This window comes from Balearica regulorum, chromosome 3, assembly GCF_011004875.1.
Source record: "Balearica regulorum gibbericeps isolate bBalReg1 chromosome 3, bBalReg1.pri, whole genome shotgun sequence".
Lineage (NCBI taxonomy): Eukaryota > Metazoa > Chordata > Aves > Gruiformes > Gruidae > Balearica > Balearica regulorum.
In genome coordinates, this window is record NC_046186.1 from 97,728,149 (window position 1) to 97,744,612 (window position 16,464).

General features: G+C 37.1%; 1 protein-coding gene across 10 annotated transcripts in view; it reads right to left on the bottom strand.

The window, feature by feature from the left end:
• The window catches only part of PPM1B (protein phosphatase, Mg2+/Mn2+ dependent 1B), a 63,688-nt gene that overhangs the window by 10,175 nt on the left and 37,049 nt on the right, over nt 1–16,464 (bottom strand). For all 10 annotated transcript variants that reach the window (XM_075749096.1, XM_075749094.1, XM_075749097.1 and 7 more), the window contains 3 exons: nt 13,370–14,233; nt 11,330–11,447; nt 3,560–3,671 (listed from right to left, as the gene is read on the bottom strand). In XM_075749096.1, the coding sequence (XP_075605211.1) occupies nt 3,560–3,671; nt 11,330–11,447; nt 13,370–14,215 (1,076 nt within the window). In that variant the 5' untranslated portion in view covers nt 14,216–14,233. The remainder of the gene's footprint in view (nt 1–3,559; nt 3,672–11,329; nt 11,448–13,369; nt 14,234–16,464) is intronic.

Below are 16,464 nucleotides of genomic sequence, written 5' to 3' on the forward strand. Positions count from 1 at the left end.
TGTCTAGTGTCTATTCACACTGTAGATATTAAAATCCAAATGCCATTAGCTAGATTTTTTTTTCTGGCAATGTCATATAAGGCCACACCTTCACAGGCAGGCAAAATAAGCACAAAAACTTATTAAGAAACCAACCCCAAAGTATAAACAGACTTCTGAGAAGAAAAAGGTTATGTCCCTGCATCTTCAAATCACAGTAAGACCTGGGAAAAGTTCAGACAAGTATAAAAAATATGATAAAAGTGCTTGACAGCTTCAATAAAAAAGAACTGCTACATGAAGACTCAAGTCTGGAATTGGCCAAGATCTACAAAAAAAGTTATGTCTTACAGAATGTGGATAAGCACCAACTGTTGACTCTTCCAGACAAAGAGCACAAGGGCATCAGATGAAAACAGCAGCAAATGTCTCAAAAATACACAGCGATGACTTTTGATGCAACAGAACCTTTTCTGCCCCAGAATACTGAGGATGCTAAAAGTTTGATAAGGCTCCTTCTGAACATATTAAACTTCATGGGCAAAGAAATTCTAAGTCACTAAGTACATAAACTACCAGAAGATCAGGAAGCACCTCAGCTGTAAGCTGAAAAGAAAGTAGCAATAGGGGAAGTATTTTACATGTTTTCCTGGTTTTATATTCTTCCCTAGACATGTACTTTCAGCTATCCTGAGGACAGGATACAGATCTAGAACAATCCTTGGTCTGATCTAGTATGACGAGTTATGTTCATACCATGGAAGCAAAAGCACATTCAAACCAGAAGAGTTTGGTTTTCAAATGGAATGTTAGAAGTAGGCAGACTTCTGAGACAAAGCAATAAATCAAGTGATCTCAGTATGTGCTGTCCAGCATCAGAATATATTTTTCTAGTCATGGTCCAGCACTTAAAACAGTATCTACTAAAATACTCAGAACTCAGAGATGGTTCGTGGACTAGTGAATGCAGGGGACAGTGCATTAAGTCTCAGGATAGCCACTAATGTACAACACTGAAAAGACATCCTGCTATCATGTGTTCAGAGGCAATATATATTGATGATGAAATTGGTATTTACCTAGACACACCACATCAAGACAAGCAGAAGGCACAACAGATACACCTGACAACCTGAAGCCTCAAGACACTGGTGTATATGTAATTTGTGCTTGTTCACACACAAAGGTTTTGGGGTGTCTGAATGAGCTCCTGGAACGGAGTTCAGAATTAAATTGGTAGTGACACTTTCAAAAATTATGTCCAATATGAAGAGCGCACTGAAGAACACAACTTCTCCAAGGGCACATCAGTTAAAGACAATGTTATAAGAATTCTGAAAGAGTTGCACAGCTGAGCTAGCATGGGATCCATCAGCACTGACCGAAGATTTTCCCAGCAAAATGAAACCGAACCTTTACGCAGATGATACAGGAAAGAGTTCTCTCCATTTAGTTCCACATTTAGTGAAGGTGGAATGGCACAATTTTGACCAAATGTCTGTGCCATGGAGAGCAATAGCAACTCACACCAGTGTAACAGAAAACACCTGGACAGTCCAAGCAAGGCTGCCATAGAAGCAGCAGATAGCCATTGCAGAGGGTTTAAATTAGACTTCAAACTCAAGCCCTTGGGAATTTTCCTATCTTTGCAATTCACTTTTTCTTTGAACAGCACCTTTCTTTGTACTTTCCTTTGAAGGGAAAATTCAGGGGCAGGATGTTGAGTGGAAGCACTGACACCCAAGTGACAGGGTGGCTCAGAACTTTTGTTTTCTTCAGCAACAAGTGACCGTTCTTTTGGCAGCATTTGAAGTTACAGGGGGACCTGAGTCAAGCCAGAAGCTAGTCTTTGAAGAGTAAGATTTTAAAGGATAAAACACCACCATCAAGTGACCACAGCAGAGTTGACCCTTTTAGATCTCCTGCCTCAAAGAATGAGCCAGTACAGGCTTCTACACAAGCGAGACGCTTGAAGGAAATATACAATGCCAGTAGAAGTGGAGCTACTTCAGAGGTTCCTGAGGTTTGCACTAGTCAAGGTAACATCACATTGCGTTTCTACAGCTCAGATATATTAAAAACCAGGAGCAACTATAACTGGTGTTAAACCCAAGGATGTCAGCCACAGACAAGCTCTTTCTGCAACCTGTTTCAGCCATGTCTTGGGAGTTCATACAGAAGGACAAAGTGTGAATTCTTCATGTCCTGGTAACATTACAGGATCAAGATCTCAAGACAAAGACTATTCTGTTGTTAGGACAAAAGTTTTAAGTTACAGGGTATGTGGTCTGGGTTGTGTAGTCATACTTTTTCAAAGCTTCGATTCAGGAGCTCAATCCTGCAAGTAAAGTTAACTAAATACATCACTGCCTGTCTTTGTCCTAAGTTTGAAGGTCAGGAAAACATTACTCAATATTGTGTGTTATTCTCTTAAAAGAAGCTGCAGGTACACCTCCTGAAGTCAGTTTTCTGTAAAGCAGGACTTTAAAAGTCAAAACGGAGAGAAAGGCTTCAAAAGGCAAATTCTGAACATAAGCCCATTAAAAAAGCAACCTGGGTCACAACAAATTAAAATGAATTTATATGCAAAGGTTCCAAAATATTGAAGCAGTACATGTTACAGTTATTAATGAGCAAAACAACAAAACACACCAAGTCATTCAGCAGTTGGGAGGCACTAAGAAGAATAGGCACACCACAATCTCTCTGAATGCCTGGAATGTACACAAGTGGAGAAAAAGGCCCAGAATGTACAGGTACTTTTAAGCCTAGAAAAACAAATAATCATGGCAAACAGTACTCATGAATAAGTACACACAGTGAAAATAGATGTATACACAAATGCTCAGAGGACAGGACTTCATATTTTGAAAAATACAAAGATTCCAGAAGCAACGTGACCCATGCCAGGGAACAACAACAGGTCCTGCTGTCTGGGGAATTCTAGATTAACAATTGTTTATGCAACCCTAAATTCTGTTCATTAAAATCCTTAATTATAGGTTGTTAGAACATCACCCATCAGCCTCCCCAGAAAACCAATGTAATTTCTGAATGTTTATTCCAATTAAGTTTTAAAATGCATCTCCTAGTTCAATATTCTTGCTTATCTAACATTCAGTTTAAGACTAAACAAAGAAAAACAATTTTCTTATAAGAATGTTTGCTGAGCAAACAAGCATTGACCCAAACTTATAATGGACACTAGGTGGTGGATGGAATACAATATCAGGAAAATTGACCTGGTATTTTGATACTCCAGTTAAGAACTACCAATATGTAACAAACGTAAAGCAATAAAGAGCCAAGAATAAATAATTTTTATTTTTTAAAATGGTCATATGGAAATAGTAAACTAGTATGTTATGTACCAGAATATGATCAGTTTCCTCTTACCATTCCAGAATGGGAATGGTGACAGAAATGTTTAAGTAGTGCAAAAGGTAAACTAGCTTAAAATATAACCCCCAATTTTTTTCTTTGAGTATAGCCATTACAATAAGAAAGCTTTAAAACAATTAAACAGAAGTATTTGTTTCAGTTAATTAAACAGTTGAAGAAATTCCAGTACTGTACTCACTTGCCAGCTAAACCACCTCCTGGTGGTAAATTAGGGATATTCTCCGCAGTTAAAATACGAATAACATGAGCAAGATCAGGCATTCCTTCTTCACCCGATTTTTCCATAATTTCTAATTTGAAAATAGAAGAAGTCCTCAGATTACTCAGTTAATACCACCCATTCCTTAAGACACTAAAATATAGATACTATCACTTAACAGAGACATTATGAAGAAGTTTACATGTAAACAGGAAAACATTCTTTACATTTCAGGTAAATAGCCTTTGCATGGTGGAACACAGCTATTCATATCCATAGCCTGCCTTTCCAGTATGCTTCTAGCCATTCTCTCTCTCAGAAAAACTTGGAAGTAGACTGTGAACTGGATGAAATACCCTGCAGACAGCAGCCTGTTCTCTTCCAGAAAAAGTCTGGTTCAGTTACCTTCCCTTTGCATTGCAACACATGCTCAGAAGTTACATGCCATAAGGCCAATGCTTCCCAGGAATACAGCCAAACTTCACTGAGAACACAAGGTATTACTTGCAAAGTCCTGACTCTCCAGTGCATAAACACCAAGACCATCACGCAATAAAATGGGCTATTTCATATGCTTCTATCACTCAAGTGGCCAAAACAGAATATAGAACTGACAATGATTAATAATATGGTATTCCATTTTCAAAGTAGAAGTATCACACAAGTACAGTGCTTGTTAAGTTGTTCTGCTTTGGAACAGAACTGCCTAAATTGAAATCAATCTTCACATGTTCTTATTCAAAGCTGCTGTAAGGTGAACATGTAATAGCTGCATATACATTCACACAGGCATAACACTACCTGCCTCCATTCAGCCTCTAGTCATTCAACTGCTACCATGGCAGAAAAAGGTTGACCAAGTTATCTATAAGCTGTAGCTGTATACGTGTCACATTAAGATTTTTTTTTCTTCTGAAAAATCAGCTAAATTAATGGAGTGCCATTTCCTGTACACATTGTTCTAGACAAAAATTCTTTGAGTCACAAAAGAATTAAGGAGAATGAATCCTCTCAAATATCATCCTAAAAAAACCCACTTCAGTCAGTCTGTACCCTGGCTACTATCCAAAGATAAACAAATCATCTAAATTTCTTACAATCGATTGATTATATTCTGGATGCTTGATTTGGAACCTGCAAATAAAGCTAGAAGCAGCTACAATTTGAATTTCTGAAGTTAGCGGAAAAGCACGTTACCTACCTACTCTAAAGACTGCAACCCAAGTTTCCTGGTACTTAAACCTCTCTTGATGTCTATCATCTATCTAGAAAGCAAGTGATATGCAGGCTTCTCTCAGGACTAGTTAAACCAATAAAGTGCTTCCAAAGTACTTGCTTACTCTGTGTCAGGGAGATCTGCAGGAAATCCCCCCCGCCCCCTGCAATTCTACTTTTAGAATAGTTTTACCATCCTGTAACAAATAAGGCACTACGCTTCTAAGCCCCAATTTTAAATCAGCACCATATAATCTCTGCAATGAATAAGCTGGATATACTATTACTAGAAGTGATTAAACAGTCTTCCATGGAACTTATGTATATTATCATACACCCATCCATTAAGAATGAATCATGGCTGGCAAAGGAAGTGACAGCTGAAAATCTTAAGACTTTGATCACTTCTTCCATACACGTTCACACAAATCAGCCACAAGTTCTCTTTTTGTGCAGATCTACCTAGTTAGAAGTAGACTGCATCACCACAAGATAATTTTGCTTGGTCACATCTGAAAGGAAGTGTGTCTTACGCATATACTGCTTTTTATACCACGAGCACATCTGGTTCTATACACACGAAAAGTAGACAAATAGCAAGAAATAAGAAGAAAGGCTATAGAAATAGGCAATTACTAAGTATTAATGCAAGCATAAGGTCTTTGTATCTTCTTAAAAAAGAATTAAAGCAATCACAACTAAGGATTGCTGTACATTGCTTGGCACTGGAAACTTTCACTGTGTAACCACTTCTCAGGGAGTGCTAAATTGAACCACCAGCATCTTCTCTCCATTTCTAGAAGGAAATCAGGAATTCTGGTGGAACTATCTCCTTTTTCTCTGCCTGATATTAGGGTGAATACTTTCATGTAGAACATTTCTCCTTTCTTAAAAAACAACAACTTCCTAATAGAAAATCCGAGAATAAAGCCAACGACCAAGCATGACCTTTTTTCATTACACATCAGTTAGCAGATACACACTGTGGATTTGTTTGACAAAGGCCACTAGAGAAAGAAACTAAGTGTTTTCACAAATTTATAGGCATTTACAAGGTTTTTGCCTTCATCCCTACAATGCTAAGCATAACCCTGCAATGAATTTTTTCTCTTGAATGTGCAAAATATAATTGCAGAATTTTTACACCTGCATTGCTAATGTAATTCAGATGATTAAAAGAAAAATTTCCTGATATTATCATATGCAAATCCATGACAGTCCACTAGTCTACTACTTTACTCCTAAAATATTTTTCACCAAAAGCCTAAGACTTAATGCATAGATAGGCATTTCAAAAATTCAGAATAAAAATTATTTCAATTTTACATAATGCAAGTCCCCAACCAGACAGCATTAGAAGTTTTCTATGTTCCAGCATCTCCTCTGATCTCCAGCTATAGGATTATGACAAAATAGTTTTAAATACAGTATATATTCCAAATATGTAAAATGCACTATCCAACTCACTGTATTAACTGAGTATTCAACTACTTTTAAGACTATTTAAATCTACATGGAACACATGTCCCTATTTACGATTTGGGGTTGGTTGTTTGGTTTTAAATCTGCATGTCTGATATGCTTCAGTTTATCTGAAAGTGTATCAGAGAACTGAACTGACTTCTGTGCCTAGTTTTCTCTTCCCATGACCAAACTTCAGATCTTAAAAAAAAAAGAACAGAAAGTAGCATTTGAAAGTGGCAGCAAGAAAAGCCTGACCTAGCATATCTTAACTACTGTCCAACACATCTGCATTACTTTGGCAATTAAACTATTAAGTGACTCAAACCAGAAGCACGGCTGTGCTCACCGACATAAATGACTTGATCACAAGCTGTCAACTATAATCTCCTAAGTATTTCAGAATACTCTTGAATGGGTAGTTTTGGAATGCAGTTACACACATTCTGTCAACCTCAAGACCCAAGCTAGCAGAAGAGCTTTGGTATACAGTTGTTCCACTAGAAATCTCTGCAAACTATCACTTGCTGAGTTTGTTTTTAAAAAACAAAGAAACCCACGCCACCTCTGTTAAAACAAAAAACTCTGTTTTGGTATGAAAACAGTAACTTATTTTAGTAACTCAGGAAAGATCTTACGGAACTATTAACTCATTGTACAAATACGCAGGACCTCAGCATTCTACTTTGGAATGTACAAAGCCAGACTACAAGTGTTATATCTGTAAGTATTAAACTGCTTTTGAACACAGAGTTGTTTAATTAAACACCATGCCTCAAACACCACCTTTCTCTCCAAGCCAAAGTTTAAAATGCCCAAGCATAGCAGCGAAAAAAACTGTTATTTTTAATGTCAACAAGAGAACAGAAAAATATTCTGTATTGAACAATGTACTTTCAGTAAGAACAAATATCATTGATCAAACTAAAGTTGCTTTAGGAAGTCCCAAAGGATTTTATATTAAGTGCCAAAGTTGCCCTGATTTAAATTAGTCACTTACTGAAAGATGAGAGTATCTAACAGAACTCATAGCTTGTCGTCTTGACAACATCTCCATCTTTGGGGCTTAGTAGTTCTAAGACAAGCTGATTTGTTTCAGCATGTTTTTACTAGAGGTATAAAGATAATTGTTATTGGCTATCAATCAACTGTACATAACTTGTGAGCTGTTAATTCTTTAATAGAGAAAGAAACATTTATCATGAACAAAATCCATTATTTGGCTTTTGAAAGGAACAGTCATCATCTAGTCTGGTATTTTAAACATTAGTAAATCTACTACAGATGCTCACTATACACCATCACTTGCTGTAACTGAACACAGATTCTTGGACTTAGCTGCCTAGCTTACCACATTCAGATCCTCAAAACACATCAGAACTACAAATGAATGATAATGAATATACTTCCCTGAAGACAACAACCCTAAGGTATAAACTATATTTAGAACACATCTAAAGACATACAACTTCTGTCTTTTGAAAATAACTAGAAGAGATTATCAAATCCATATTATTAACATCATAACTTATCTACCAGGCTTTAAGTTTTCAGACTTAAAGGCAGTTTAAATCTCTCAAGCACAGCTCTTCTATGCACTGTTTTCCAGACTACTTGGTCTAAAGACTAGTGCAAAACTGATTATGGCAGTTGTCCTTTTCTGATCAAAAAGATGTTCCCATATTCCAAAACTTTTCCTTACTACTCCAACGCTTGAGATCATAGATATGCTACTCTCATTCCTTGCTAAACTCTTGACATTCAAAGGCCTTGCACTCTGTCCAATTAGCAGAACACAGAATGATACAGAACTCATGCAGGGGGGGAAAATCTAGAAGAGCTGAAGCAACAGAAGTCCAAGCTTTGAAGCAACTAATTTCTCTGGAGCACTTAAGCTTAACAATAATTTTGAGTTACATTCGAAATGGCTCTGCATAAGCTCAGACTACAAACTCTCCACTTGTTTTTGGTGTGTGTACTACTTGTTAAATATGACAATATAGCTAAAATACACTTCTGCCAAGCAGTTATTTTGATAGGTTAAAGTAGTAACTTAGACTACAACACTGCATTGTTACTAGCAGACAGTGCTTCCTACACCATTCTCAGTTAATCCGATCACTCTGATCTGAAGTTGACAGCTTTTCTATTAAGCTTCTTAACATTCACTTATGAAAGCAATAAAATACACTGCATTTCCATACATTTTTCACCTATTTGCTAATAGAGAGAGGAGCCACCAAAGAGCTGGGAATACTAACTCATATCCACTCAGTGCACACCTGACTGCTGTCAGTGAAGGTAACTGCTCCTGGCTCTCTCCCAGAACCTATTAACAGCTCATGTACTCTACTCATAGGCAGATAATAGGTATTTATCTTAACTAGTGTCATCTAGGAAGCCTGGGATGTAAGCCAAGTTCTGAGAAACGTGCCTAGAGTTAGCATTTGAAGTGACCATTAGCTCTCTTTAATCTCAACAGAAACTACAAATATGCAAGCCATTTCAGTTTAGGTCCCATTTAAAGAAGAGGAAAAGGCATCACACACATCACCAGCGTATTCAGCCGTAACTTGTATCGTAGCTTGAAGGCCTTCTTATATATATTTAAAAATTAAGGTTTGTTACATCAATTATCTAGATTACTGGGACACTGACGCAAACACGAAAAAATGTCTACATTTACCTCATTTGCTTAAGACGGAGTGTAATTAAAAAAAGATATCTAAACAAAGAACAAGTGATGTTCACAGCTGTTCCACACAAATGAAAAATTAAATGATAAAAATGTCTACAGTGTCATTTCTATCATTAAAATGTTTGAGAATTTTTGATATTGAATTGGCAAAACAGTTGTCCACAGCAATAACGTTCCAGTGGCAGCATGTGGATTTCCATTGCACTTGCATTTTACATTGAATTAGCGTTAAGTTATGAATGGTTAGCTGTGCTATTTTCGTTGTTGTACACTCACAAGATTCTTGATGTCCTCAAATCTATACATTACTTCTCATTTATATCTAATGCTACTTATCTGGATATGAACTACTTCCTAATGAAAGTATGTCCAATCACTCCTTTCAGTATCCATTACAGCACATTAAAAAGCCAGTGGGTGTCTCAGATAATCAAATAAACTAAAACCAACACAAAAACCAGAAGTGGCATTTATCTCATATGCGATTGTGCTGGAGTCCCGTATTACTAATTCTCATCAAATAGTCATAAGGAAGGAAATCAAGTATTTTACCTATACAGACTATACACACCATGCTTGGGTGCCTGGAAAGTTTCTGGGTCCATGTTGAGAAGTCACACCTTTCATAAAAAAAAATGCTCAAGCTCAGGTAGTCAGTGGCCAGAGCTGTGATTTATGTCATTGAGACCTTGTTACAGTCTCAAGATGGTCGCTTCACACTGGTTCTGACCTGCAAAGTCCCAAACACCCTGGCAGCCAATTTTAAAATTACTTTCATGGAACTCTGCTAAACAGTCCTGTAGACTGCCAATATCACATTTTTCAGTGTGAACACAGAAAAGTACCATCAGGACAGCAATACTATAGTATAAAGCTAAACCACTTTTTGCAGCACTTGCAACAAATCCATCTAAGAAGGCTACACGACTCATTATCCATCTATGAAGGGACCATCTCTTCATGAAGAAGAGTTTAGCTTGGATCTGGTGACCAGAGTATTCTAGTCCAGTCAAGAAAGAGCACAAGTTATCTCAGTAAGCTTTCTCTCCAGTAAACCTTTTTCTTCCTTGAATACTGTTGCTATAACCGATACCTCCAACAAATGTGTTGTTAAACTGCATCACTGTAAGCGGGTGACAGCACTTCAGTACTTTTCTGATGAGATTACAGAAGTTTAAAGAATCATAACAACAAGGCTTTCAAAACCTGATGACTGCTTCTCTCCAACGATGCTACTTCGCAGTATTATCCTAGCAACACTTGTAACAGCAAGACAAACTGTTCCAAGAACTCAGTTATTTTCATGCCTGGGTTCCTTCTGCAAAGACTTGTGCCAACGTAAGAACGGTATTATAAAAAAAAGGCAAAATTTTCACTATCAGTCCTGAACCTTAGTCAGTTCCACCAAAACCGAGCTACACCTGGATCATTAAAAAAATAATTAAGACAACTGAAGAGACCAGGAGGCCACTACATACAGCTGTGGTCAGACCTTAGAAGAGCCTTAACCAGTGATGAAAGTCATTAGGTTGAAGCAGGCTTTCAAACTGTTGCTTCTAAATGTCAGTTCTTCTGACATTAAGAATGCTGCAAAAATCAATAAATATACAAGGGCAAGTCTTTCATTCTTAGTCAAGCTGACTTTCCTGTCACTATTTCTGCTTAAGGAAAGAAGTTGCATTCGACCTTTTGGATAAGCAAAGATACAAAAATCAGTGACTAAATGAAACTGGTTAGGAATTAAGTTTAGTACTCCATGAAAATTCTAGATGATTATGTGGTTTTTATTCACATATACACGCACAGCTGGTAAGTGTTCAGAATCCAAATGGATGCTTTAAGGCTCTTGTATTCATAGGTATTTTCATAATTTACACTCTGAATTTTCACAAAAGTGCATTTTAAAAAGTTGTTGGTATGAAAGTGAACTTACAGCTGCATTAAATAGAAGTGGTTATAAAAGCCTGGATAATTGTCCCTTCACAAAAACCTGATACAACTTTTTCTTTTTGTCACTTTCACAAAAAAGGAAACAAGCATCCCAAGTATTCCTGTTAATGTCTTGCTTGCTAAAATATCATTAAAATTACCACAATTTACTTAGCTGATATAACACACTGCAAGGTCATTGGTTGCATTTTGACCTGTAAAGATAGAAGTAAAAACCTACAGCTCACATTAAGAAAATGCTTGTGGAATACCAGAATAAACTAGCCACATGGTTTAAAACATTTTTCCTGACACACAAAAATTCAGAGTTGTAACCAGGCCTGAATTTGACCCAACATACAGTGGCATCATGGCTTTCAGGTTTTTTGTTTTCATGCTCAAGAAGGTTACAACAGCATTTCTAATGAACCAAACTGATTTCTTACCTTCAACCCGTGATTCCAAGTACTTATCCAGCTCTGCATCTTTTTTCACCGCCTCATCTGAGACCTTAGGAGCATTTGAAAAACAAACTAGTACAATACTCATGTTATCACGACTCCCCTATATGACGAAGAAAAAAAGATAGTTAGGATCTTTAGTCTTACTTTTCATTTTTCTATTCTAGTCACATTATTACTTGTTCCAAATACAGTACTAAAGCTATACCTGGAAAAAAGAAACCTTGCAATAAAACTGTATTTTGATTAATAAGAACCTCTAAGTTTCCCAACTAAACTGCTCGCTAGAATTAATTTTACTGATTTTTATTGTACATTCTTAGCCTTGAAGTTTAAAATATTTAATGGACCTATTTACATGTCAACCATTTAAAAATAGTATCAAGAAAACAGTTCAGAAATTAGACAGTCATTTAATGTTACCTTAATTAAAAAACAACTCATGTTGCAAAATGAAATGCAGAATACTTAACCTAGACTACTAGAGTAGCTAGCTCCAGCTACTAATTGAGACCATTCATGTAAGACATTACATTAACTACAAATCTGTTTATCAGAATGCACCCATGGCATACAGCGCACCTTAAATAAAAAAAATGGAAAATATGAATTAATTTTGTATGGCCAAGCTGACCTTACAGACTATCGTGCTCAGGAACATCAGCCAACAGCTTTTTCAGATAATAACTTTAATGCCAGTTCTTCACTAGTAAGCTCTGATATCACCTTCCCGCTCATATTTAGTTTTCAAAATTATCATCCATGGTCAAATTTAAAAACACTGTCTAAGCCTCTTACAAGCAGATCCAGTAGAACCATAATTTAAACTCCTGGTTTGAAATAAAGATCTTAAATTTCTACCAAAAAAAAAAAAAATTAAGTGCCATTAGTCACTACATATTGTTTCTGTGTAAACCCAACCTACTGGATAGTTCCTATCATCTATCACAACTCCTCCTTCTCCTGACAAAATTAACTAGGAATCTGACATCAGATTAAACTCCTTCAGAAGTACTCAGGAGTTATTCTATGTTCCCTTTAATACCAAGCACATGGTGACACCTATCTTATACAGCAATTAATATCATATGATACAACTCACACCCTGAAGACAGAGGACAACATTCTAATTTCGTTACAAACCGCAGAGATCCAGGATCTGACTTGATAAAGTAAACACAAGGTCAGGGCTCAATTTTACTGAAAAGTATACTAGTGTGACTATTCTTTAAGAAGGCTGGTCAAGTGCTTGGTCAGAAAAGCCACAGCATTTAAACCAATCATTCAACATATGGTACCTGCTGGAATACAACCCTGTTTCTGGAAAAAAGATAAATTCTTTATTGTTAGGATTCTGAATTTTAGTATTTTCCTCAAAATTGGAGGTTTGGTCTATGGCCTAATGAAGGAACTCTATTTGCCCTAGTAGGAGTTGCACTTTTCAGGGAATGCTGGAAATGGTATACCTATGAAACATTTGTAGACTGTCCTGTAGTTGCTCTGAACAAACTCTAAATTTGAGGAGCACAAGCAAGCTCAAATGTAAAAGTAGTGCTTCTCCATCTAAGCTACAACAATAAGTTGAGGACACCAGTTCAGATGTTAGACAAACCATACCTTGAAGAAGAGATGGTGCAAACGTTGGGTTTATGCAAAGGATATGAACTCTGCCCAACTTGAAACAACAACAAAAAACCAAAATACCTTGCACAGAATTTATTAATTTTTAAAAAAATTGTATTTGGAAACAAAGTTTAGAGCTGAAACTCTATGCAAGCATTATTTGAGAAAATAATAAACCTTTATTTTTGCAATTGCTATCACCTCTCCAGGCTATCACCTCTCCAGGCACAAAGGATAAGGCTGTATATTCTTCAGCAAGGATATATAGTCAAATGAGTATTTGAAGTTTGAGGGAAGGAAGAGGGAAAAGGGGAAGAGTAGGCCAGGAACTGCTGTTAACAATGTACCCATCTAAACAGAAGATCATTTTAGAACAGCTGCTTGGAGAAAACAGTTACATACCTTATGTAAACAAGTGTCCACTACCCAATTGCACACTTTTTCCAGGTCATCTGATACTTCAAGTCTAGACTTAACAAATTCACAGAGCTCTTCATTGCTCATTACATCCCAGATTCCATCACAAGCCAAGATGATAAACTCATCTTCTTCTGCCCTTAAAATTTCACAAACCTCAGGCTCTGGAGAAACAAGTTGTTCTGTTGGGCCTTTACCGTCAACACATTTGTAGTCATAGTCCCCCAGAGCTCGAGAAACTGCCAATGAACCATTAACACGCTGAATCATTACACTGCCTCCTGCATTCTGGATTCGCTCCTTCTCCCTTGGGTTGCAAGGTTTGTGATCCTGTGTTGAAAAACAGACTTGTCCATTCCTATAGAGAACCGCACGTGAATCACCACAATTGATAAAGTATACATGCTCAGGTGAAATCATAACTCCCACTGCTGTTGAGCCACTTCTGTCCATCCCATTTCTGAGGTCTGAGAAATTGCGCATATACTCATCAATTTTCAAAAAGCCAGTTCTGATTCCACTCTTGACATTTTCCACTGAAGGTTCAAGAGCAGATCCAGGTTTTTCTGTCGCCCTAAAGTCTTCGTTGTTAGTGATATGTTCTAGTAAGTGCGTGGAGCAATAATTTGCAACGCGAGATCCTGCGTGACCATCATAGACAGCAAAAAAGGACCAGTCCTCTAAGCCATGGGGAATACCTACAACAGCTGTGTGAGCATCTTCCATTTCCACTCTCCATCCCTGCATACTGCTGAGGCCATAACGCAAGCCATTCCCTGCACCATGAGCATTATGTTTTTCAGTTTTTGGTTTATCCAAAAATGCACCCATGTTTATGCAATATTGAATCTGGAAAACAGAGAAGAAAAGTCTTATTTATAAAACCACCACTCCATGTAAGCTTTGTTCTCCCTTTCCTGTGTTGTTTCTTTATAAAACAAGTAATAAAGCATGCACATGTACAGAAGTCAACAATTATAATGGAGGCAAAAAAGTAGTAAGTGACACGAAGGAAGTGTGAACTTAGACCTCTGCTGGCATTTTTGGTGGGGTGTTGTGTCTTTCAAAGAACTACTTCATCAAAATTAAAGGCTCTCCATATGAAGGCAGAGAAGTTCACATACCTTTGCAGCCCTGACAATTTTGTCATTTTCTGCAGAAACTACTTCATGCTGAAAAAACAACAACCATATTAATCCTATTCTCTTCCCAGTTCTATTGTGGCATGAAGAAAAGCTAATACTTCATAAATAAGAACTGACCGGTCTCACTAGCTTTGCATCTATTGTACTACTTCTGTACTCTTGTAAAGCATGGCAAAAGTGACAACAGGGGAATGCAGACCATCTGCCAAAGGAAACAAGGCAGCAAATCCCATTTCGATCCAAGAAAACTTCTCACAGGATTCTCTTCATAAGTTATATTTAGTCCTTTGTAAAACAAGATCTCCATTTTTACCATCCCTAAAAGACATTCATGTGTTTACATGCAATTTTAAGTTAAAAATCAAGATCAATGCATCTTTGAAAATGTTTCCACTTACAAGACATATGAGCTAAGGGAAGAAAATAATCTGCAGAAAGTTAGAAGTTCTTCAATATCTAGAGACCTACTTCAAAATATATAAGAATCAACCATCCCCAGAAAGCAAGCTTGCAGGTAAAACGCAAGTAATCTATATTGAAGCTTTGGAGGACTTCTGACTTCCTCTCCTGTACCACACTACCTTGCACTTTACGATGTCAGCAGAGAATACATTCTTTAATCCACAGATCCCATAGTACTTTTCTGAGAACTTCAGAAACTCAGATACCACAATCTCTGATCATGCTAATAATGACTGCCCCATGAAACCCTTAGTGACTGGATGTGAAAATTATGGCAATCTTTATCCCAAAAGAATTTGGGAGAATTCTGCCATGACTGATCCTGAGCAGTCAGTCACCAGGTCTCTGACACACTAGTATCCACCAAGCCTGCAGTGTCATGATAATCTAGTTCTGGTTTAAGAGTGTGTTACCAGGTCAGAAAGAGATGTTAGGAAATCCTTATTTCTACCATCCCTCTCATCTAAACACATTTTCAGCATACACAGCTTACTCTGACAGAAGAGAAAGAATACTACAGTGCAATGAGGAAAAGATTACAGTTAGATTCTGCACTCCATCTCCCTTTTTAGGGTAAACTTCAGAACTTCCTTCTAGATAATTCAAGTTTCTGCTACAGTGACCTCCAGGAAGTACTGAGGATCTCCAACATTCCACAGACCCCAACAGTTTGCTCACCAGTTACGCCTCTTGAAATATAACTCCCACTCTTACTTTAATACTAATTTAGACAAACTTCCTGAAATCCTGCATCAACTCCTTATCTGGTTTAATTTTAGCCTAGTTTTACTGTCTGTCTTAATTCAGGTTTAATGGCCTTTGATTCAGGTGCTACTAACATGCAGAAGGAGCAATGTGGTTCTGTAAGAGCCTGAACATCATATAACTTTATGTACTTTTTCTTTAAAAAAAAAAAAGCAGAGAGAAAGCACCTGGCTAAGTCAAATCAACTGAGAAACACCAGGATGTAAACAGCTCTTATGTTCAAGTACTATGTTATGTTCTAATTACAAGTCCTCAAATTAGTGTTTTATTCCATGTCAGAACAGATAATGAGACTCCATATTTAGAAAGATTTGCTAGAGAAGATGATTTCTTAAACATTCAGCTAGAAATGGAGGTTTTGCACAAACAGTATAAATGCTAACACTGTGCAATTACCCCCTCTAGTTTGGCTATAAGATACTACCATGATTTTTGATCATTTCTCATTTATTAGGGAACTCCACACTGGCATGGCAGTTAGCTGTCTCTATGTACCAATCTTCTGCTATCAAGAAGTCTGATGTTACAACACAAGCCTCGTGCTTAGTAAATTGTCTCAAGTAGCCATTAAAAAAAAGGAATCGTGTGACACCAAAGAAAGTGTCCTGCGCCTTTTATGCTCTCCAAAAAGGGCATTCCACATACAAGGTACACATCCTCAGCTGCAGAATCTATAGTAAAACCAAATTATTAATAGAACATGCTCAA